General features: G+C 36.4%; 1 protein-coding gene across 2 annotated transcripts in view; it reads left to right on the forward strand.

The window, feature by feature from the left end:
• The window catches only part of LOC132286344 (callose synthase 10), a 110,841-nt gene extending 87,672 nt beyond the window's left edge, over positions 1–23,169 (forward strand). For both annotated transcript variants that reach the window (XM_059788667.1, XM_059788666.1), the window contains exons 33-51: positions 131–199; positions 296–476; positions 1,276–1,393; positions 4,159–4,278; positions 13,379–13,494; positions 13,588–13,671; positions 14,342–14,454; positions 16,579–16,631; positions 16,712–16,888; positions 17,000–17,047; positions 18,339–18,497; positions 18,810–18,923; positions 19,025–19,113; positions 19,239–19,397; positions 19,496–19,598; positions 20,134–20,253; positions 21,650–21,700; positions 21,812–21,994; positions 22,602–23,169. In XM_059788667.1, the coding sequence (XP_059644650.1) occupies positions 131–199; positions 296–476; positions 1,276–1,393; positions 4,159–4,278; positions 13,379–13,494; positions 13,588–13,671; positions 14,342–14,454; positions 16,579–16,631; positions 16,712–16,888; positions 17,000–17,047; positions 18,339–18,497; positions 18,810–18,923; positions 19,025–19,113; positions 19,239–19,397; positions 19,496–19,598; positions 20,134–20,253; positions 21,650–21,700; positions 21,812–21,994; positions 22,602–22,838 (2,294 nt within the window). In that variant the 3' untranslated portion in view covers positions 22,839–23,169. The remainder of the gene's footprint in view (positions 1–130; positions 200–295; positions 477–1,275; positions 1,394–4,158; positions 4,279–13,378; positions 13,495–13,587; positions 13,672–14,341; positions 14,455–16,578; positions 16,632–16,711; positions 16,889–16,999; positions 17,048–18,338; positions 18,498–18,809; positions 18,924–19,024; positions 19,114–19,238; positions 19,398–19,495; positions 19,599–20,133; positions 20,254–21,649; positions 21,701–21,811; positions 21,995–22,601) is intronic.
• The last annotated feature ends 187 nt before the right edge of the window (positions 23,170–23,356 follow it).

Here is a 23,356-nt window from a genome sequence, read left to right on the forward strand (position 1 = left end):
TATTGATATTAGGTCCTCTGTGGTTGTTGTTTGAAAATCTTGTTCATTTTATAAGCATTCCATGGGAAAATTCATAAGAGGTGTTCGTTTCAAATTCTAATTGTGCTCTATATAATGGCTGCAAGTACAGTGCGGGGTATGATGTATTATAGAAGGGCATTAATGCTACAAAGTTATTTGGAAGGGAGATCACTGGGAGGTATTTTATTTTGTGAATTCATTAATTCTTAATCTCTATTTAGGTAGAGGTCATGGGTATATAATGTTCATATATTTTTTTTCATATTGTTTGTAGTATCTTCAGAGGATAATTATTCTCAAGCTAACTTCCCCACAACTCAAGGTTTTGAGTTATCGCGTGAAGCACGAGCACAAGCTGATCTTAAGTTCACTTATGTAGTTTCGTGCCAAATCTATGGGCAACAAAAACAGAAAAAGGCTGTGGAAGCAGCTGATATTGCTCTTTTGTTGCAAAGGTACTTTTTAATAATAATGTTTTATTCTTGTATGTTGATTTTTAATATTTTTTCCATTTCTTTTTCTTTTATGGTTTGGTTCATCAATTCATATAATGTCCTTTTAACTGTAAATAGAAGCCTGTATGTTAATTAATGCAATGTAATATTTCATCTACTAGCCCACTGGGCTCTTCCACAATAATTGACCACCACGGTGTTCATGAGGAGCCTAGCATGTGTGCGAGGAATTTGGAACTGTCATGTTTAATGCCTCAAGATCTGAATTGAGGAATCTGGAACATGTCTGAATTTAATTTTGGAAAACGAAATATGAGACTTAACTACAATGGAAAGCTGTAAATGAACAGATAGAAAAATTCTGAAAAGTCCATCAGTATCTAGTTTAATGTGTTGATTGATGCAAATTAAAATTAAGAGTCAAGGAAAGTATCAAAACCAGGGACATCTGATGGCAAGAGAGGGGAAAGGGATGGAGCTTGGGATCTACAGGAAGCCAGGAGTCATGGATGTTCTGGGAGAGTTGCTGCTGTCAGAGAGAGGCAGGGAGCTGAAAATAGCCATTAGTCATGGAGATGGTGGTAGCAACACTACCTCCGTGGTGTGTTTCTCTTTGCTACAGTGGATTAGAAGAGAGATATTACGGCTTGAATGGTTCTTGGTGTTTCAGAAAAAACCTGGTTAAATATTTTTGCAACGAAAAAGTTTGCCTTGGTGATTTATTGTGAAGTACTTATTTGAAACACATTTATTTGCGTACATGGTTAAAACATTTTATTTGTATGTTATTTGTTTCAAGGAATGAGGCGCTTCGAGTCGCTTATATACATGTGGAAGATAGTGGCGTAACTGATGGAAGAGTTTTAAAGGATTTTTATTCAAAGCTTGTTAAAGCTGATGCAAATGGGAAAGATCAGGTATGTATTTTATTGATTTTCTGTTTAGAATTGTTTCAGTAGTTTGCAAATCCAACCTCTTGTATACCCTCTCCATTGCACAATGAGTGTGTTCACATTTTGTCTTAGAATTTGGTTGCCATTATTAAAAGTCAGCGTTTGAATATTTTTTCTTTTTGTTTTTTTAGTTCAGTACATTATTCTTGAGGATGAAACCCCAAGGGTGTATAAAAGAAAATGAAAAGGAAATAATGCTTTGGAGATAGAAAATCTAAAATGGTCTCTAATGCATATAGGTGTGTCAGATAATATGGTCTCTAATTCATATATGGTAAGGAGAATATGTGGTAACAAGTGGACTAGATAAGGATATAGATCAAACAATCTTAAATAAAGGAAAAAGATATATTAGAAAGATGGAAAATTTACTTTCCTCACTGAGTAAGTGAGGAATTTGGTGGCCGTTACTAAAAGTCAATGTTTGAATATATATATTCTTTTCTTTTTTTTAGTTCACTACATTATTCCTGAGGATGAAACCCAAGGATGTATAAAAGAAAAAGAAAAGGAAATAATGCTTTGGAGATACAAAAGTTTAAAATGGTCTCTAATGCATATAGGTGTATCAGATAATATGGTCTGTAATGCATATATGGTAAGGAGAATATGTGGTAACAAGTGGGCTAGATAATACTAGTACCATTGCAAGATCGAATTAGGTGTATTAAGGATTTGGATCAAACAATATTAAATAAAGGAAAAAGATATATTAGAAAGATGGAAAAACTTTCCTCGCTTAATATAATAGAGAAAAAATCTGAAGTAAAGAAACCTATATGGGAATGGTAAATAATAAGAAGGTAGAGGACACATTTAAGAAAATGAGTAATTATAAAAGTTGTGGGACCTGATAACGTAAATATAGAGATATTGAGAATTTTAGAAAAAAAATATGAATTGAATGGTTAACAATGTTGTTTAACAAACTTCTAAAAGATGAAAGAATGTTAAGTGAATGGAGGAAATATAAATTAAGTCATATGAAACTAAGGGAAGTACAATCGACCTAAGCCGAAGGAAAGAAACCACAATATCCGATAATCAATTTGTATTTAAGCCAAGTACTTCCACTATGGAAGTCATATACTTGATAAGACAATTAACAGTAGAGTGTTGGAGTAAACAAAAAGATTTACACATGGTATTCATAAACTTTTAGAAGGCATACAATAAGACTTCCAAGGAACATAATTTGGTGGGCTCTACATAGAAAACAATACTCTATAAAACTTTTTAATCTTATTGAGGGCATTTGTAATGAGACATTGACTAGAATTTGTACTACATGGAGAAACTTGTGAATTATCTGTAAAATTAGGATTACATCAAGGATCTGTGTTAAGTCTATACTTGTAGTGTTGGATGAAATAGCAAAAGATATCCAAGAAATTGTTCCGTGATTTATGTTATTTGCTTATGACATAGTTTTATTTCATACTGATAAGTTAGCAATAAAGTAAAAAAAAAAACATGGAAAAAGACTTTAGAAGCAAAAGGCCAAAAAATTAGTAGAAGCAAAAGGCCAAGAAATTAGTAAAATTAAAACAAAATTTATGAAATGTAATGAAGTGTAGCAGAAGATGACAATATAAATATTACAATTCTAGACCAAAGGGTTACTCAAATTTTGGCTGACCCCATCTGTATAGGACAAGGCAAGGATGATGATGATGAATTACAGTACCTGCTTATGTGTATCTTTGAAGGCGATTGCTAGGGATGGACCACGTTTTAGTTTGGGGAGGGGGTCAATAATATAATGTCTTTTTTCGTCTAGGTCATTCTCACCATTACAAGACTTTTTCCTTTTCTTTTCTGTTTCTCTCTCTCTTTTCTTTCTTTCTTTCTGTTTTTTTCTTTTCCTTTTTGGAGGGGTTTGGTAAGTACATAATTTTTAAGGATCTGACTTCAAAATATCATGAAATTATACAGGTACTACAGGAAATTTAGATTTACAATGTTTGATTTGTCCATTTTTTGAAATGATGATACTATATTTTAATGAAATTTGGCATTTCAGTTACGATTTTTAACTCTGATTATTCAGCTTTACAAGTTAGTTCCTATATTTGGTTGTAGGATTATATTTCGATCCACTGAGTTCTAAGGTTGATGCGCACTCATAAACAAAATTAATACATAATTTATATGTTTTTATGGATCAGAAAAGTTACTTATCTTCTTCTCAGCTCACCTCATCTTCTTGTACTTTTCTTGTTATAACTTGTTCAACGAGTTACCATAACAGTCAACTGATGTATTTTCAGATATTTTTATTCTAATAAAAATCAATTTCCATTATAGGCTTGTTGATTTTGTGGCCTCTTTGAAGGCTTAGAGGCCCTTTTTGGCCTTGTGTATTTCTCTTGGTCTTCACTCCCCTTTTGAGCGCTTTTATACAATTTTACTTATCAAAAGAAAAAAGAAAAAGTTCTTGCTCATTACTTTTTTATATAATTATATATGTTTGTAAATACTCGTATTCTGTTCAGCATTGTTCTTTTGTTTGTACTTCATGCTGTGAACAGATAACAATGGAACTTCATTTGATGAATATCGTGTCCAGTATGCTCTGAACTTCATCATGTTGTAGTTCGATTGTCATTCCTCATCATGTGGACTTTTGCAAGTTGTATCCATTACTCATTATCATAGTTGGAGTTAGGCTTTTCTGGGTTTAGCATTTTGATGTATGTCATGCTTATGGGCTCTTCATTTATGTGTAGGAAATATATTCCATTAAACTTCCTGGAGATCCTAAACTTGGGGAAGGGAAGCCTGAGAACCAAAACCATGCTATTGTCTTCACTCGTGGGGAAGCTGTTCAAACCATTGACATGAATCAGGTGATTCATCCTGCAAAATTGATCTATTCTTGGCACCAGTTGCTTAAATATGGAATACTACTTGATTTAAATTTTTTCTAGAATTAAATTTTGGGTTGAAATTTATTTTCTTTTTTTCTTTTTGTTGTTTTACAAGAGACCATCTCATTTTTGTATAATATATTAGGTATAAATTCCTAGAAGATGCCCAAATGCAAATTATTAGACGAGATATGATAGGCCAGAATCATGGATGTAACTTACCATATTAGTCGAGATATGATACGCTAGAATCATGGATTTAACTTACCATATTAGTTGAGATATGATACGCTCGAATCATGGGATTTGACTTCATTTATGCATATGTCTAGGCATAAAATATGTAATGATTTTATTCAGTTTCCTTTCTTGTAATATTAACATGTGCTCTTTTTAATATATAAATACCTCAGCTGAACGAGTGTTTAAATGCCTCATTCAAGCCTTTACATATTATTATTCTCATTCAAGCCTTTACACATTCCTCTTCTATTTCCTCTGTTCGAATTCATGAGAGAGAGAGAGAGAGAGAGAGAGAGCAAAATTGTGTATTGTATATATGTATTAACCCTAAGCCAACAAAGGCTTATATAAAGGGGAAAAAGGTAATAACCTAATTACACAATGTTACCTAATTACACAATGGTCCTAACAACTATGGCTAATTACATAATGACCCAACATAAATATATAGGGAAAATTACATATAAATGGAGTCAAAGTTCTATATTTACTTAGAGACTGAGTCAAAGTTCCATATTTCTCTAAAATGGATTGCTGAGGTGGCACATGGTTTTTTACTATTTAGAAAATTGTGGTGCCTAAAATGCCCTTCCCTAACAAAAAAGTGGTACCTTCAGTTCAAAAAAGTAGTACCTTTAATTCAAAAAAGTAGTACCTTCGGAGAAAAAGTAGTACCTTCGCGGGTGTTTAAAAAACATGGTACCTGGACGCCAAAAAGTAATACCTTCAGTTCAAAAAAGTAGTACCTTCGAAGAAAAAATAGTACCTTCGCGGAAAGGTATTTTAGGCAACACAATTTCTAAACAGTAAAAAATCATGTGCCACCTCAGCAATCCATTTTAGAGAAATATGGAACTTTGACTCAGCCTCTAAATAAATATGAAACTTTGACTCCATTTATATGTAATTTTCCCAAATATATATATATATACACACACACACACACACATAAACATTCTAACACTCCGCCTCAAGCTGGAGAATGTATATCAAATAATCCCAGCTTGGAACAGATTGGCCTTTACCGATTATGACCCAATGCTTTGTTAAACATATCAGCTAGTTGATCTTCAGACTTCAAAAATGGAGTAGAAATGCTCCCACTTAATAATTTTTCTGGAATGAAGTGACAATCAACCTCAATATGTTTGGTCCTCTCATGAAACACAGGATTCGATGCAATGTGAACAGCTGTTTGATTATTACAGAACAATGGAGTAAGAGTTTCAACTATCAACCCAAGTTCTTTTAGAAAATGTTGTATCCATATCAACTCACTAGTGGTATGGGCCATTGCTCTGTACTCAGCTTCAACACTAAATCGAGCTACCACTGTTTGCTTTTCACTTCTCCATGTAACAAGATTTCCTCCTACAAATGTGCAGTAGCTTGTAGTAGATCTCCTATTTGAGGAGAACTAGCCCAGTCAGCATCTGTAAAACCTTCCACCCTGAGGTGACCATTTGATTTGTATAGTAACCCAAAACCTGGAGCTTGGTTGAGATATCGAATAATCCGAAGAGCAGCAATCCAATGTGGCATTGTAGGAGCTCTCATGAACTGACTTGCAACACTAACTGCATATGAAATATTAGGTCGAGTGATAGTGAGATAAATTAATTTCCCAACAAGGCGATGAAATCTGCCCGGGTCATTAAATAGATCACCCTCATCAGACACAAGTTTTGTATTTGAATCCATAGGAGCATCAACCAGACAACCACCTAACATACCCGTTTCTTCTAGCAAGTCCAACACATATTTTCGTTGAGATAAACTTATACCCTCCTTGGATCTAGCAACTTCAATACCCAAGAAGTACCTAAGTTTACCCAAGTATTTATTGTGGAATCGATTTTGCCGAAATAACTTCAACTTAGCAATGCCTTCAGAATCATCACCTGTGATCACAATATCATCTACATACACCACAAGAAAAATAAAGCCAGCTTTAGTGCGTAGGTGAAATACCTAATGATCGGTCTGGCATCTATTAAGATCAAATTCTAATGCCGCCTCTGAAAATTTTCCAAACCAAGCCCGTGGAGATTGTTTCAATCCATACAGGGCCTTTTTAAGCCGACAAACAGTGTGACGATACTCCCCCTGAGCAACAAACCTAGGTGGTTGCTCTATATAAACTTCTTCAACCAGGTCACCATGTAAGAAGGCATTTTTGACATCCAATTGAAACAACAGCTAGTTACAATTGGCAGCAATGGAAATAAGTACCCGAATAGAAGAAATCTTAGCAACTGGGGAAAAAGTCTCATCATAATCAACACCATAAGTCTGAGTGTACCCTTTTGCCACTAGACGAGTCTTCAACCGCTCAATAAACCCATCGTGAAGGTCTTTAACTTTGTAGAGCCACTTACAACCAACCGTTTTGGAGCCCGGAGGTAAAGGAACAAGATCCCATGTTCGATTACGATGAAGGGCATTCATTTCATCTACTATGGCTTGGCGCCAAGCCGAATCAGAGAGAGCATCCTGCAAAGTCTTGGGAACAAAAGTAGCAGACACTTTGGATAAAAAAAGGAGATAAAGAGGATGAAATATGGCGGTAGGAGACAAAGTTAGAAATGGGATGTGCATTAAGACAAGACCGAATACCTTTACGGAGAGCAATAGGCAAATCATCAGGCAAAGGCGTCGGATCTGAAGACTCTGAAGGAGATGGAGGGAGCGAAGTAGGCGGTTGAGGTCGTCGAGTATAAACCTGCAATGGGACAACGGAGCAAGGAGGTGCAGAAGCAGGAAACAGAGAGGGAACCGTTGGCATAGGTGGCTCAGGAGTAATAGCGAGAGGAGTAGTAGAATCAGAAAAATATGGGAGGGACTCAGAAAAGGAGACATCAGCACTAGTGAAATAGTGTTGAAAATGAGGACTGTAGCAACGATAACCCTTCTGAGTGTGAGAATACCCAAGAAAAACACTCTTAGTGGCACGAGGGTCGAGTTTATTAAGACCGGGTCCAAGGTTATGGACATAACACACACATCCAAAGACCTGAGGAGTAAGCTTAAACGATGCGGAGTCAGAAAATAGAACAAAATGAGGAGATTTACCTTGTAACACTGATGAGGGCATTCGATTAATAAGATGACATGTTGTAAGAAGAAGATCACTCCAAAAACGTTTAGGAACATGCTATGAAATAAAAGGGCACGACAGACTTCCTGGAGATGACGATTTTTTACGTTCAACTACACCGTTTTGGTGAGTATAAGTACAAGATGATTGATGAATGATGCCTTTAGCATGAAAATAAGTCTCAAACGGGTCCGCGAAATATTCTTTGGCATTGTCAGAACGTAAAACTTTTATGGAACACCCAAATTGAGTTTTTATTTCTTTGCGAAATATTTGAAAAATAGAGAAAAACTCAAAACGATTTTTCATTAAAAACAATCGAGTCATATGAGAATGATCATCCACAAAAGTCACAAAATAACGAATTCCATTAATAGAAATATGTTTTATTAGTCCCCATACATTTGAATGAACTAACTAAAAAGGACTAGAAACATAATTACTAGCTAGTTTGAAAGTTAAACGACAATGCTTACTAAGCTGATATGCTTCACAAGACATGGACTCAACACGACTAAGATCGAGGACTTGATGCTGCAAAACTGATAATGATGGGTCGCCGAGACAACAGTGAAAGAAGACAAAGATGATTGAAGAGCCGTAGGAGATGGTGCAAGATCGAAGTAATACAAGCCACCTACTAGATTTCCCGTACCAATCTTCTTCTTCGTCTTGAGATCCTGAAAAATACAACATGTGGGATAAAATGTAACGGAGTAGTTAAGGGATTTAGTTATTTTACTAATGGACAACAAATTAAAAGGAATTGAGGAACATATAACAAAGAGCTAAGGGACATAGAAGAGGTGAGATGAATAGTTCCCAAACCCAAAACTTTAGTTGATGAGCTATTAGCAAGAGTAACACTTTGAAAGGAAGGAACAGACTGAAAATCAGATAAGAGATGAGAACTACCAGTCATGTAATCGGATGAGCCAGAGTAAGAATCCAGGGAATCTGACGAGAGGACAAGAGACATGCAGGGGCACTACCTGATTTGGTAAAGGAAACTATAGAAGATGAGGTGGAAGGCAGTTGTTGAGACAGAAACTGAGCATACTCATCGCAGGGAATCGTGACCATAGCAGGCTCAACAACCACGTGTGGAGCAGTGGATGTGGCAGAGAAAGAAGAATCCCCTTCATTAGAAGTCACTTGATGTGCATAGGAAGAAGGTGGCGGTTTCCCATGAAGATCCCAACAGTAATTGACAGTATGATTAGTAAGACCGCAGTAAGTGCATAGTTTCGAGTCTCTACCTCTGCCACGACCACAAGTAAAACGACCGCCACTGCCACGAGAAGACTGAAAGCCACCCTGGTTCACAACTAAGGCAGAACGGTCACTACTAGGAGGAGTAGTGACACCACTTGAAGCACCCCCTGAAGCGCCACTAGATAAAGTAGCATGCTGGAGTCTTGATAACATATCAGGAAGAGAGGGAAGTGCAGGGCTACCCAAAATCTGTACTCGAACAGATTCATACTCTGGTGACAACACTGTGAGAACCTGAACAACATTAAAATCCTCACGTTGTTGTTGTATGCACTTCACCTCAGAGGTGATGGGTTGATTCAAGTTCATTTCTTCACAAAGTCCCTTTACCCGTGTGAGGTATTCTTCTAGACTGTGAGTACCTTGCTGGAGGTCAAAAAATTGTCTGCACACCTCATAAATTTTGGTTATATTAGCAGTACCCGAATATAACTGTTGGAGTTGGTTCCATATCTCCTTGGCAGTATCCAAATACAACAAGTTAGAGCATATATGAGGTTCAATACAATTTAGCATTAAAGAAATGATCTGAGCTTCCCTTTGCTCCCATGAACTGAAACCAGCATCACTGTCTTTAGGTTTATCCTTAACCAAATGAGTGCCAAAGCCTTTGGCTTTCAGGAAAATGACTACTGACTTGGCCCATAAAATGTAATTTTTGCCATTGAGCTTGACTGAAGTCATGGGAGGATTGAAGGAGGCAGAAGATAATAGGTCTGAACTGGCAGCCATGGAGAAGAGAACAAAAAAAGTGAACCTGAAAAAAAATTGCAAATGGCCGGATCTAGAAAACGGGCAGGATCTGGCAAATGGGCTGGATCTGGGCAAACGGGTCGGGTCTTTGCTATCCCGGTTTTTGTAAACCAGGGTTGGAATAGCTATCCCAGTTTTAGTAAACCATGGTTGGAATACCATAACCGTGTAGCCAAACGCGGTTCTTCTTTTTCACAACTTCACAGACGCCGGAGAACAACACAGCGGAGGCTTCGGCGACCTAGTCACAAGCAACGGCCAAATCAATAAGCAGCAACCACACCGAATCAGAACCTCTGCAACTTCTGGCCAAAAAGAACCACGAATCGATGAACCTCACCTCTGTAAATAACGACAGTAGATGTCAGTGAGCTCGCTGACAGCCAAAGCGGCAACAACACGAGCAGCCAAATGGGCTTCAGGTCTGACGACGACGAATGAGGCTTCAGATTTGAGGACGACGAACGAGGAGCTCTCAATCCTACCGGCGACCAAACTTCCGGCAGAGACACCAACACCACAATCGCAATTCCGATCGCAATTCCAATCTTATACAAGAACAACACAATTGCCGTTTCCCACACCCATGAATTCATATAACTCTGATACCAAGTTCGAATTAGAGAGAGAGAGAGAGAGAGAGAGAGAGAGAGTGAGCAAAATTGTGTATTGTATATGTGTATTAACCCTAAGCCAACAGAGGCTTATATAAAGGAAAAAGGTAATAACCTAATTACACGATGTTACCTAATTACACAATGGTCCTAACAACTATGGGTAATTACATAATGACCCAACATAAATAAATAAATATATATATATATATATATTTACATAAACATTCTAACATCCTCTATAATGGTTGTTGCTCTGAGGAGACATGGTTGGTTGCTTATGGTCTAAAGAGGCATTGTTAATGGTCTATGAATGACGGAGACACCAAGTCTGATAAGGCATCTCCACGGTGGTTTGAAGAAAACGCCATTGTTATGTCTTGGCTGGTCAATTTAATGCAGCCAAACATGGTCGTTGGTTATATATACATAAAGAAACGTGTTTGAGGATGCATTGTCCAAGTTGAGCGTCTCAAATATCCACTCACCATTTTGAGGGGGAGTGTTAGCCGAGATATGATACACTAGAATCATGAATGTAACTTACCATATTAGTTGTGATATGTAGGCTAGTTTCATGAGATTTGACTTTACGCATATGCCTAGGCATAGAATATGCAATGATTTTATTCAGTTTCCCTTCTAGTAATATTAACATGTGCTCTTTTAGTATATGAGTACCAGAGCTAAATGAGTGTATAAATGCCTCATTCAAGCCTTTACATATTATTATTCTCATTCAAGCCTTTACACATTTCTCTTCTATTTCTTCTACCTTGTATTTCTTCTCCAAGCCTGTACATTGGGGGTATGCTACTCTGCAGTCTGCACAAATCAAACGCAGGACTCGTATCTCAAAAAAATTCTACATTATGGAAGTGGTGCAACTCGAGTGGGTTGAGGGATTACCTATGGTATAAAGCCCAGAACACAACTCAATTTGACGTTTAGTCCAGGCTGGACCCAACTTGATCTTCAATCCAAGTTTCCAAATCTAAACCAAATCCTTCATTAATTTTTTGAACTTGGAATATTAAAATTGGGCCAATAGGCAGGTTAAGTCTGGGTTTGGTATCCAAAATTGAATAGTATATATATATATATATACAAATTTTTAGTATGTTCATTTTTCAACTGATTAATATGCAATAAATCAAGATGTAAGGAAAAGAACTGAATGAAAAAATGGTTGATCACGATTATAACTGTGTATAATATATTTAGCATTGTAATTGTATAAAAGTCAGGTTAAAATCCGGATTGAGCTTGCAGACAGCTCAAGTCGAGCTTAACTCTAATTAAGTTTGGGTCAAAATTTGTTAGCCCAAGTCCAATCCTAGTTGTAAAGATAGTTGTCCAAGTCTGTGAACACTTGGGTTTGGTTCAGGTTGCCTTGCCCGAGTTGCAACCCCGAATTCTATATGTTTTTTTTTTTTTTTGATAAGTAATAATAAATTAAAAAGGGCGTTCAATAGGGGAACGCGTCCCGTGGACAAAGGAACCGGGGTTCAAGGCCCCAAAGAATCCCGAAAAGAAATTAAATCAACAGAAGAGGAACACGAACTTCTGTTCACATAACAAAAAAGAGAGCGAATGATAAAAAGTTTCAGTGTCACTGTAGACGACTCCTTCCCTTCAAACATTTTACTATTTCGCTCCTTCCAGATACACCACCAAATACAATGTGGTACAGATCTCCAATAAGCACGAACGCTCCTACTCACACAACAACTTCTCCAAGTATGAATTAGCTCCCTAGTAGAACGTGGCATTACCCAACACATGCCAAATAGGCCAAGAATGAGATTCCAGCAATCGCACGCTACAGAGCAATGCATTAGGAGATGATCGGCTGACTCCCCATTCTGCTTACATAAACAGCACCAATTAACAAGAAAATTTCCCCGAATTCTATATGTTTAATTTTTAAAGAGCACATGGAGTCTGGCTTTGAAGGCCATATCTTGGTGCCCAGGAATGCAACTGGGACAGGCTAATCTGAACCCAATCTGCTTTTTACTTGCTTGGGCAACCATTTTTACAATTTGGTTCGGACTTAAATTTTTTTTTTTTTTTTGTCTCCTGGTTGGACTTAATTTGAGGTGTTGATAACTCGAACCCAAATTGCAACATGATTTTTTTACTATATTTATAATTCTAAATATTTTATATATTTAAAATTGTTATCAACCTTTTTTTTTTTTTTTTGCCGTATTTATTTATATACTTGTTCAAATGTTTAAGTTTGAGGGTTTCTGGTGAAAACATGCGGGAGCAAAAAAGGACCTACTGTTGTGTACCTTTACTTAACCTTATTTGTACTAAAAAAAAATAATGCTGTTTTTAGTAAGTCCAAGCACCTATCTTAACAGTCAGAGATGGAGAGAGGCCTTTCCCTGAAATTCAAGGGTGGTTTAAACTATTTGTCCATATGAGAAATGATTATATAAATAGGGGAGAATTCAGAAGCTAGTTGTTCCAAATAACAATGCAAGTGTTTGATATTCTTCCATGATGTGGATAATTCTTTTGATCGTTCTTTCAACCTGGAAGTTTATTGTATTATTTTTCTTCTGAAGTGGTGTCTGACCCTTGGCATTCTAATATTGAATATATATATCGGGGCAGTTTCCCTATGAGGGAATTCTTTAATGATACGCTTGTTATAATGGAAATTCATGCAGTGAAATTACAGAAGACAATGCAAAAAATTAACTCGTATAAACTTATGGTCCATTTATTGGAATATTATGCTGTCAGACTTTATGTTGGATGTTTTGTGGCATGTGCTTTTAACTAAAAGGCCATTATCCAGTGTTGGGTGCTCTATGCTGGATCATATTCATTTGTTTAGACTTTCACTTTGTAGACTTGACTATGTAGAGACATGCTTGGGTGACACTTGTCACTTGATTTTGGTAACAGTTTTTAGTTGCCGTCTATTAGTTGATGGTTGGGTTAAACTACTTGTGTACACATTGTAAAACTGAAGAATTTTGAACCATGAATATTTTTTATATCATAGTAGTTTTGATATTAGCAAGTGGTGACGTGGTTCTAATTGTAAAAATATTATGCCCTTTGTTGTGTTATGCAGGATAACTACCTTGAGGAGGCAATGAAAATGAGAAATCTTCTTGAGGAATTTCGAGGAAACCATGGTCTTCGACCTCCAACTATTCTTGGCGTAAGAGAGCATGTGTTCACAGGAAGGTCTGTCTTTCTTTTTCTTCTCACTACGGTAACTCTCATTTTGTTTCCCTAGTTGACCCCTTCTGACTTGCTGTGTCGGATGCATCTGTGCAGTGTCTCGTCTTTAGCCTGGTTTATGTCCAATCAAGAAACTAGTTTCGTGACCCTTGGCCAACGTGTTTTGGCAAATCCTCTCAAGTGAGTAATTTCGTGATCTATATTTGCTTTTCAGATAAGGTCGTAAGTACGTATTGCTTGCTGAATCAGAGTACATTGTTGGAATGTGGGAAAGTATTAATATTGGTTTGCTTAGCATAAACATATATATGTATGTACATAATGGATTGACCAAGTAGAGTTCAGATTAATTTTGTAACTATCACTGTAACATAAAGTTTTTGGATAGGAATTCAGTTGGTCCGCACCTTGAGTCCATGTAACATAATGTGGCATAAAATGCTACCAGAATCTGTAAAGGGTGGGTATGATGCTCTAACTACTGTGAAGTCCTGGTGGAAAGTTGATTGGACTGATAAATATTTTTGTCAAAGTAGGTCTTTCTTATTGTGTGTGCAAAATTTTCGTTGTGCGAGTGACCTACATTTATATGCACATTCCCGTTACCCATAAAACCCAACACAACATGCAAGGTTAGTATAGATGAAGATAGCTGAGTCCCCCTACCTCTATCCCAGTAATACTTTGCATCCAAACTGGGAGTATGAATTTTTTATTTATTTTTTTCATGTGATTGCATCATATTCAATCTTACTGTCTCTTTGACATGGTTAATTGGCTATTGATAAAAAATAAAATAAAAATGTGGATAAGATATTTAATTGCATTTTCTTAAATAAAAATCTTGCAGAGTCCGTATGCACTATGGACATCCAGATGTCTTTGATCGTATCTTTCATATATCTCGAGGCGGCATTAGTAAGGCGTCACGGGTTATTAATATTAGTGAAGATATATATGCAGGTAACATATTTGATGTTGGTTCTGCCCTGGTTTTCTGTAACTGCTCGTTGCCAATTATTCATCATGATTGATGATTTTCATTTGCTCCCTTTATCTCTTCCATTTTTGCTTTTATTTTTCTTTTTCCTTTTTGCGAATACTTTGTGTGAAGCTTGTTGGAACTGATTTAACTTGTTACTTAAATTATGAAGTTGCATTTTCTTGATGATTATGGTAATTGTAGTTTGGCTCTTGATTTGATGAAACTGACATGGTTTAAATGCCAGCATTGTTGTTATTTTTTCCACATTCAGAAAATAGACATATGATTCTTGATTTATACCACACATGCACAAATAAAATAAAATTAGATAAAAAACAAGCAGGTTGCATTGATCAGGTTTACTTCCATCACTTCTCATCTCATCCAAAAGCTTCATTCCCACTATCCTTGCAGGTTGCTTCATAGTATATGTGATAACAGGACTGAAGGAGAACATTTCTCTTGCATTTTCCAATCAAAAACCTCTCATATAAATTGTGAATTAATCATCCAGATCAACACTCAATTTAGTTGAAGACCATCAGGGAACTGTCGATCTTCCCTGACCTGCAATGCCCTCTACTGAAATATTATTAGTTGTAAAATCAGTAACAGCTGTGGATTCTGTAAAGATCTCCAAGTTTCCATAACACTAGTATCTTAGTCTTTCCAATTCGACAAAATCCATGAGTCAAACTCGTTCAAGGAATAATATCATGACCATCACCGCAATACACCATACTCTCAACATATTTAAACCCGTGGCCAAATTCTCCAATTATATGCATTCAATGGAGATGATGTTCTTAAATTTGCATTGGGGGCTTGCAGGATGGGATATTAGCTCAGTGGTAGAGCGTGCCCTTGATAATTGTGTCATTGTGCCTAGGCTATGAGGGCGTATTTGCCCAATTGATACATCTGAAGAATCAATGTTGGACTTATTGGATCCTTAGCAATTCATGTAAGGATTGGTCACTGGGGGTCTCTCAAGAACCAAAAAGTGATTCGATTGATGGTGTGAGATCGATGAGATTGATATTCAAATATTTCTTCTTAGAACGTATTGATTTGATCCGATACTAGATTACCTAGAAGAAAAAATTTAAAAATGATCAAAAACCTCCCTTTTGTCTTTTTCATTGCAATTTCTGAATTAGTATATGATGCTAAAGCAAAAAACTCTCACTACATTCCTTTGTCTTAACTCACTCTTCGTTTTACACATCTTCTCTAATATGTTCTTGGTGGGCTTCATGTTGCAACTATCGAAATGGGAAGAATCTTATTTTATCTTTTCTTTAGGAACTGTTTTTTTTTTTCTTTTTTTTTTTTAACAAAGTTGGTCAAACCCAGTGCACAAGGCCCCCGCAATTGCGGGGTCTGGGGAGGGTTACATGTATGCAGCCTTACCTCCGCAAATGAAGAGGTTGTTTCCTTGTTTAGTATATTGATATATATTGTCTTTAATATACATGGAGTACTATAGTGTGGTAATGGACTCTCATCTTTCTTAAATTTTTGTTCTCTTCAGAAAGACTAAAAATCCCAAAATTAAAACTTTATGTGGATTTTGGTTTCGGAGGCCATATGTCAAGTTTTTTCAAACTTATATAAGAGGGGGGCCAATACATAGGGGATTAGGGGTTTTTTGAAAATTTTTGAGGGGGCCATTCTCATTGATTGTCCTGTCCTCCCCAGGCAAGAAGGCTTAAAAGTTTTTAGCATACTGTGTGATCGGGTTGCTATCGTAAAATGAATATATATTATGCTTATTGTAGTACTAGGATTTCATAGATGTGATTTCTTTAGTTTCCTTGTAATATGCAATATGTGCAAGCATGTGTCCAAGAATCTTTGTTTATATTTCATAATTGGTCTGGACAGAGGACTGGAATATGTGGCACTTTCAGTTCAAAACTACAAGTTAGAACTTACTGATAAAATAAATAAATAAATAAATCTTGACAATTTGGAGATGTTAGAAAAGTGACTTGTCCCAAATGACTTTTCCTTGGCAAATTTGGCTTTATTTTAATATGATTTAATGCGTTCATGTATCCTGTTTGTAAAGTTTTCTTAAATACATAAAATTGCTGCAGGGTTCAATTCCACATTGAGACAGGGTAACATTACGCACCATGAGTACATTCAGGTTTGTTATAGTAATTCATGTATGTTTTTGTTGGAAGCATATATCTTATTAGTTACTTGACAGCCTTCTTCTTAATACAGGTTGGAAAAGGAAGAGATGTTGGGTTAAACCAAATTGCTCTATTTGAAGGTAAAGTAGCCGGTGGAAATGGGGAGCAAGTTCTGAGCAGGGATGTTTACAGGATTGGACAACTTTTTGACTTCTTTAGGATGCTCTCTTTCTACTTCACAACTGTCGGTTACTATGTGTGCACAATGGTGTGACATTTTCCTTAACTCGTCGCTCTTCCTGTATGATTCAATTGAATTTGATGTTTTCAGGAAATGCCTTGCTGAATTTTCTCTATTAACAGTTTGTTTCTATTTCAGATGACAGTTCTTACAGTATATGTTTTCTTATATGGAAGGGCATACCTGGTAATTTTACATACTTCAATTTTGCCTTCTTCCTCCGGTCACTTCTTTTTCACAAGGAAATTGTCTTGTGGGTTTTACTATATATGATTGCTGCTTCTTCATACAGTTGTGAATTATTTATATGATGGATGTTGTCAGAATGAATAGACAGCCTTTAAGTGACCTTGCCGCTATTGGAGGCACCATTTTGTTTAACTAGTTGATTACTTGGTGACCAAGCTTTAAGTTTCATTTTGCTGGCATAACTCAAAGACAATATTGGAAAAATTATGACTTGTTTTGTCACAAGAATTTGGAAGGTTGGCATTATGATATGCTTGCCACCAAAATTCCTCTTATCACGTTTTCTGGAAAATCTTGTGTGCTGCACATGCATGTATGTTTTCTAACTAGATATAATCCTGCACTACATCGTGCACCTCCTAGAATTACAAACTTATTTGTTTGTTTTAGAATTTCGAAACATATTTATAATTGACAAGTTCATTTACCTGTTTCCCTTTTTCATTTTCACTTTGATCTTTTCTTAATTGATGTTCGCGTGGAGATATGTTTGTATCTTGTGTTTGTACAGCTTACTAGCTTATGTATATGTAAGAAAAAATAATTAATCGATGTTCTAAAATTGGAGTTTGAGAGAAGAAATTGAGAAGGATTTCAGTTTTGTCCTTGTGCAAGGGGTTTTGTCCAATTCTAAATTCAAAATATAGTAGAAAACAAAATATGTAACAACCAATTGCAATTTTTGTTATATGTGAATAACATCAGGGTATGGTTTGGACATGTGTGGAATGGAGACCTTTACGTGCGCCAGTTAGGAAAAGTGGCATAGGTCACATTGAGGGTAATACTAGGGGAAGAGGAAGGCCAAAGGGGTAGAGCTAGTCAGGAACAATATGATAGCACGTGGATTGGCTGAAGTTATGGCTTTAAATAGAGAGGAATAAAAACATAGGATTCATGTAGCCAACCCAAGTTGTTATGAAAAAGGCTTGATTGTTGTTGTTGAATAATATCAGGGTACTTAATTAAATATTGCAGTATGGATCGGTGCTGGATCGGTGAAATTTATGTTGTATGTGCTTCTTTTGTGTCTAGTTGCTTTAGTTTTCTGATAACCTCTAATGATTAAATTGAGACATTCATGTGTATTTAGCCTACACATAGTAAACTTTTTCTTTTGTTTGGTGCTCTGTATATATATATATATATATTTCCCCTTCAGTGCTATAATTAGGAGAGTTCCATTTTAGATATCTTCCATTATGCAGCTTGTTTCTTAATATTTCAGGCTTTCTCTGGACTTGATTATCAAATTTCACGGGAGGCTAAAATTTTGCGTAACACTTCACTGGATGCGGTTCTAAATGCTCAATTTTTGGTCCAGATTGGAGTTTTTACTGCTGTCCCAATGATAATGGGTTTCATACTTGAAATGGGGTTGCTTAAGGTTGGTCCATCTAATTTTACCAGTCATGATTTTCAATCTGATTTTTTTAGCTTATCTTTTTTGCTAGATTCTTATGGTTAACTTTTCTTACTGCGGGTGATGATTTTAATGACATTTTGCTTCTTAATTTTATCTATGACTTGGTGGGTATGCTAAGGCTTTTGTTTGTTTCTTATTCGTTGTCAAACATGTAACTCTTTTTTGGTTATCTTACTGTAGATACTTTCTGATGAAACTGTTACTGGAGTGGTTTTATTCTTTCACTAGTGCATATTTCTGTCATTCTTTATCTTCAATGTTATGTATTTGCAGGCTGTTTTCAGTTTCATTACAATGCAGCTGCAGCTATGTTCTGTCTTCTTCACCTTCTCACTAGGAACTAGAACTCATTATTTTGGACGTACTATCCTTCACGGCGGTGCAAAAGTATGTTACTCTTTTCAAACGTATGCGTTTAAGAAGCTTAATTCTTGTTTAATATTTTGAAATTAATTGGTTATATATGCAATGTGAAATATCATCAACAGTACAGAGCAACAGGTAGAGGCTTTGTTGTCCGTCACATCAAGTTTGCTGAGAATTACAGGCTTTACTCAAGAAGTCATTTTGTTAAGGCGTGAGTGTTTTTGCTTGGAAATGGATCAAGTTTTTTCTTATTTTATTTTGATTGGGAGCAATGGGAGGGGTGAGAGTATTATCAAAGTTACATAACTTATTTGGTTTAAATTAATTTTTCCACAGGCTGGAAGTGGCACTGCTCCTTATTGTTTACATTGCATATGGGTACTCGAAGGGGGGTGCTGCTTCATTTATCCTGCTTACTCTTAGCAGTTGGTTCCTTGTTATCTCGTGGCTCTTTGCCCCTTATATCTTTAACCCCTCCGGTTTTGAGTGGCAAAAGTAAGTTATTTCGGTTGTGTATTGTTTTTTATTTTTTATTTTTTTTAATTTTTGTATTAATTTTTCTATTACTCTTAATTATGCATTTCAATATACAGAACTGTGGAGGATTTCGAAGATTGGACTGATTGGCTTTTGTATAAAGGTGGAGTTGGAGTTAAGGGAGACAATAGCTGGGAATCTTGGTGGGATGAAGAGCAGGTTTATTATTACTACATAACCATGTTCTTAAATTAAATGCTACTGAAATGATGATTGATTCTGCGTTACTTACTCATTCGCTTAAATGCCATTATAACTATTTTTCCCTTAATTTTTAGACCTACAGAAGTATTCAATTTCCTTATGTTTAGTAGTGTTCTAAATTTATAATCTGCAACATCTTACTTTCTCATTGCTACAGCCTTTTACTACTACTTTGTCCCCATGAAATACTTTGCCAGGCCTGGATTTTTCTATCCTCTGTTTTTAAATCTGATTTTACCTTAATCTTCCTTCTTTTTTTCTTTTCCTTTTTTTTTTTTTGTTGGGGGGGGGGGGGGGGAGGGGGTGGGAGGGTTTAAGTCATTGCTTTATTGCATGCAATTTTTAGCTCTTCGCAAAAGTTTAGGCTTATATGCCAGCACATGTTATTATGAGAAGGTTATATCATGTAAGATGGGGAAATCTGCACTTATTGCTTGTTGCCTTCTCAGTTACCATATTTGTTGAAAGAGTTACTCTCTCTGTCTTACAGATTCATATCCATACTTTGAGAGGTCGGATACTGGAAACAATTTTAAGCCTGAGGTTTCTCATATTTCAATATGGCATTGTGTACAAACTCCATCTTACTGGAAAGGACACATCACTTGCGGTATACTTTTTGTTCTTATACTGCTTTTCTGACAGGTCTCTATATTTTTCCTAGTTAGAACTAGTGTATGTAAAGGGGTTTTCTGGCCTACGGTATTACTTGTGGTAATTATCAGGGTTTATCATGCCAGTACTGTTGATATGATTATCCTTATGGAATCTCCTGTATATATTAAGACTGCTATATGCTGAATTGCCCAGCGACATTACCAGCCTTGGTACTGGAGCTACATGCGACTTTTGATACTTGTCCTAGCAAATCTGTGAAGCATGATGTTTAAAGCTGGCAGTTTCTCTTGTTCATTTCAGCTACTGATTTATTAAGCCAACATTTCCTAGTGTAACCGTACATTCCCTGAACAACAACAACAAAAAACAAAACCTGCAATTTCTTATCTGTTAGCAAGAGAAAATGTGAAGTAGTCAGTTTCAGTGCGTGCGGTGGTACCTACCTGACACACTTTTGGGAATGTGAAGAGAGAGATGTGAGGAAAGGAGAGCATGATAGTGTGTCAATCCATCTTGTGATATAGTGCAGACAAAGGAGGGGGACGCTGATTGTTAGAAAGAACATTATAAATCTGCCAAACCCATGGACAGCTCCCATCTCCCTGTAAAGGGGGAGGGGGAAGAAGGAAGATAACAGCTCCAACAGTGAAAAAAGAAAAATGGAGTGACACGTTACTGTTAAATCTGCCAACCCAAGGACAGCCCCCACCCCCCTGAAAAAAAGAAAAGAAAAGAAAAAGAAATAAGAGCTCCAACTTTCTCCATACTGGAAAAAAGAATTGCCCTTTGCATTGTTTTTGTGATCTTACCAGTACAACTTTCTCAGGCCCTGTAAATGTGATGCCACTGTATTTGACAGTAGATCTAGAGCCATATTATGATGTCATAGCAGTCCAGCCATTAGTCAGTTCCATCTTTCCAGCTGAAGCCCATTTTTGCTTGTATATCATCCCTGTGTACTAGTGCAATCTTGCCACATGAGGACACAAAAGCAAAATTTATGAACTTTCAAAATTTATGAATCATTGTAATCTTAACTCCATTATAAAAGAAGTGATTTTTTGCTACCAACCTGTTGCTTTAGTTACTCCATGAATGACAGATGAATAGATTAAGGTATGTTGAATCAATGTCAATGGCAATATTGTATCTCTTGTAACCCCATAGTTCTGAAATTCTGAAAGAAACTATTCTGTGAATTAGAAACTGGATTTTGCCCATACTGTAATTGTTTGGTTACAGATATATTCTTTTCCTTTTTCTTGATAGCTTACATATATTACATTTTGGTTATATTTGAGTACGGTTATTATATAATTGCAATACATATGTGTATCAAATTCATAGTCTTTCTTTCTTCTTGATGTTGACATTGTGCCTTTTTTCAGATTTATGGCTTCTCCTGGGCTGTATTGATTGCAATTGTTATGATATTTAAGGTTTGTATTAGCTTTGGGTTCGGATTGATTTTCTTTTTTCCTAAGCTTTGACTGCTTGAGTTTTGCTGTCAATACTATGTTTAATGTGTTCAATCTTGTATGGTCCTGCAGATATTCACCTTTAGCCCAAAAAAATCCACCAGCTTCCAGCTCATGATCCGATTCATTCAAGGAGTCGCATCCTTGGGACTTGTTGCAGCCCTTTGCCTCGTTATTGCCTTTACTAGCCTATCAATTGCAGACTTATTTGCTAGCATCCTTGCATTTATTCCTACTGGATGGGCCATTTTATGTGTGAGTTAATAGCATGCACACTTGTTTACATATACATATTCCATAAATCGCATGTAATCAGATACTTATGTGAAAAAGAGATTGAATGACACTGAATAATACTTTTAAAAAGAAAAAGTGAGCCATTAGGAGACGCTCTCATGTGCTTGGGAGTAGTGGTAATGACAGATTTATGTAGAAGAATATTTGCAGTATGTGGTACACCTTCATTGTAGCATTTCATCTACCTTACCAATCAAATACTGTTAGTTAATAATTCTACCTGGTTCATTAATCACAAGAGCACAGAACAGGATGCGTAGATGGAATGATTGCATCAATTTGGCTATTTTTGGAGTTTACTTCTTCTGCCTTTGCCCCTATGTTGATGGGCGGTCTCTTGAAATGTTTGTTTTTCTTTGTTCTTGTTTTTTTACCCCCTGTTTTTACAACTGCTCAGCAACTTTTGAACAAACTTGGATGCCTAAAAAATTAAAAAGGACCTAGTTTATCCAGCGTAAGATTGTGCTGTTAATGATGAAATCCTGCTTTTTATTATTATTATTATTATTTCCCGGAATCTGCTTCAGTAACATCCACTAAAACCTATTTTTATTTTCTGATACAGATAGCAATCTCATGGAAGAAATTAATACGGAGCCTAGGCTTATGGGAGTCAGTGCGGGAGTTTGCCAGGATGTATGATGCTGGAATGGGTGTGTTAATCTTTGCTCCCATTGCACTGCTTTCTTGGTTCCCCTTTGTTTCCACCTTCCAGTCTCGCCTACTGTTTAACCAAGCATTTAGCCGCGGACTGGAGATCTCCATCATCCTTGCTGGGAACAAGGCTAACGTTGAGTCCTGATCATCGTCTTTTTGTTTTGGGAAAGAAGGGCTACGGTTTCAACCTTGTAGAGATTGTATATTCCTTACTGGAAACAAAGCAAATGTTGAAGTCTGATTATTGTCTTTTCGTTCGGGGAGAGAGGGGCTACGGTTGCAACCCTATAGAGATTGTATATCTGAACTGCAAATCTTTTTGTATCATATCCGCTTGTGTTTTCCCCGTTGTTGCTGGTACATGTATCGATGCATCGGGTAAAATACATTGACAGTGTTTCCCTCTTTTTTGTGAATATTTGAGGGATATGAATTGTTTCTTTCTCATTAGTTGCCTTTATACCTTTTCTTGTGAAGTTCTTGTTCTTAACTTCATTCTTTTGTACTCGAGAAATCTCAACCCGACTGTTAGACAACAAATTAACAGAATATAGAGAGAGAGAGAGAGAGAGAGAGAGAGAGAGACTTGAACAGTTACCTAGAATCAAGGTTCTCCAAAACTTAAGTTGGAATATCTGATAGACAATATATCACAAGCTCATG

The sequence above is a fragment of the Cornus florida genome, unplaced genomic scaffold (assembly GCF_030987335.1).
Source record: "Cornus florida cultivar Cherokee Brave unplaced genomic scaffold, ASM3098733v1 CherokeeBrave_3.0.0_Hap2_Chr11, whole genome shotgun sequence".
Lineage (NCBI taxonomy): Eukaryota > Viridiplantae > Streptophyta > Magnoliopsida > Cornales > Cornaceae > Cornus > Cornus florida.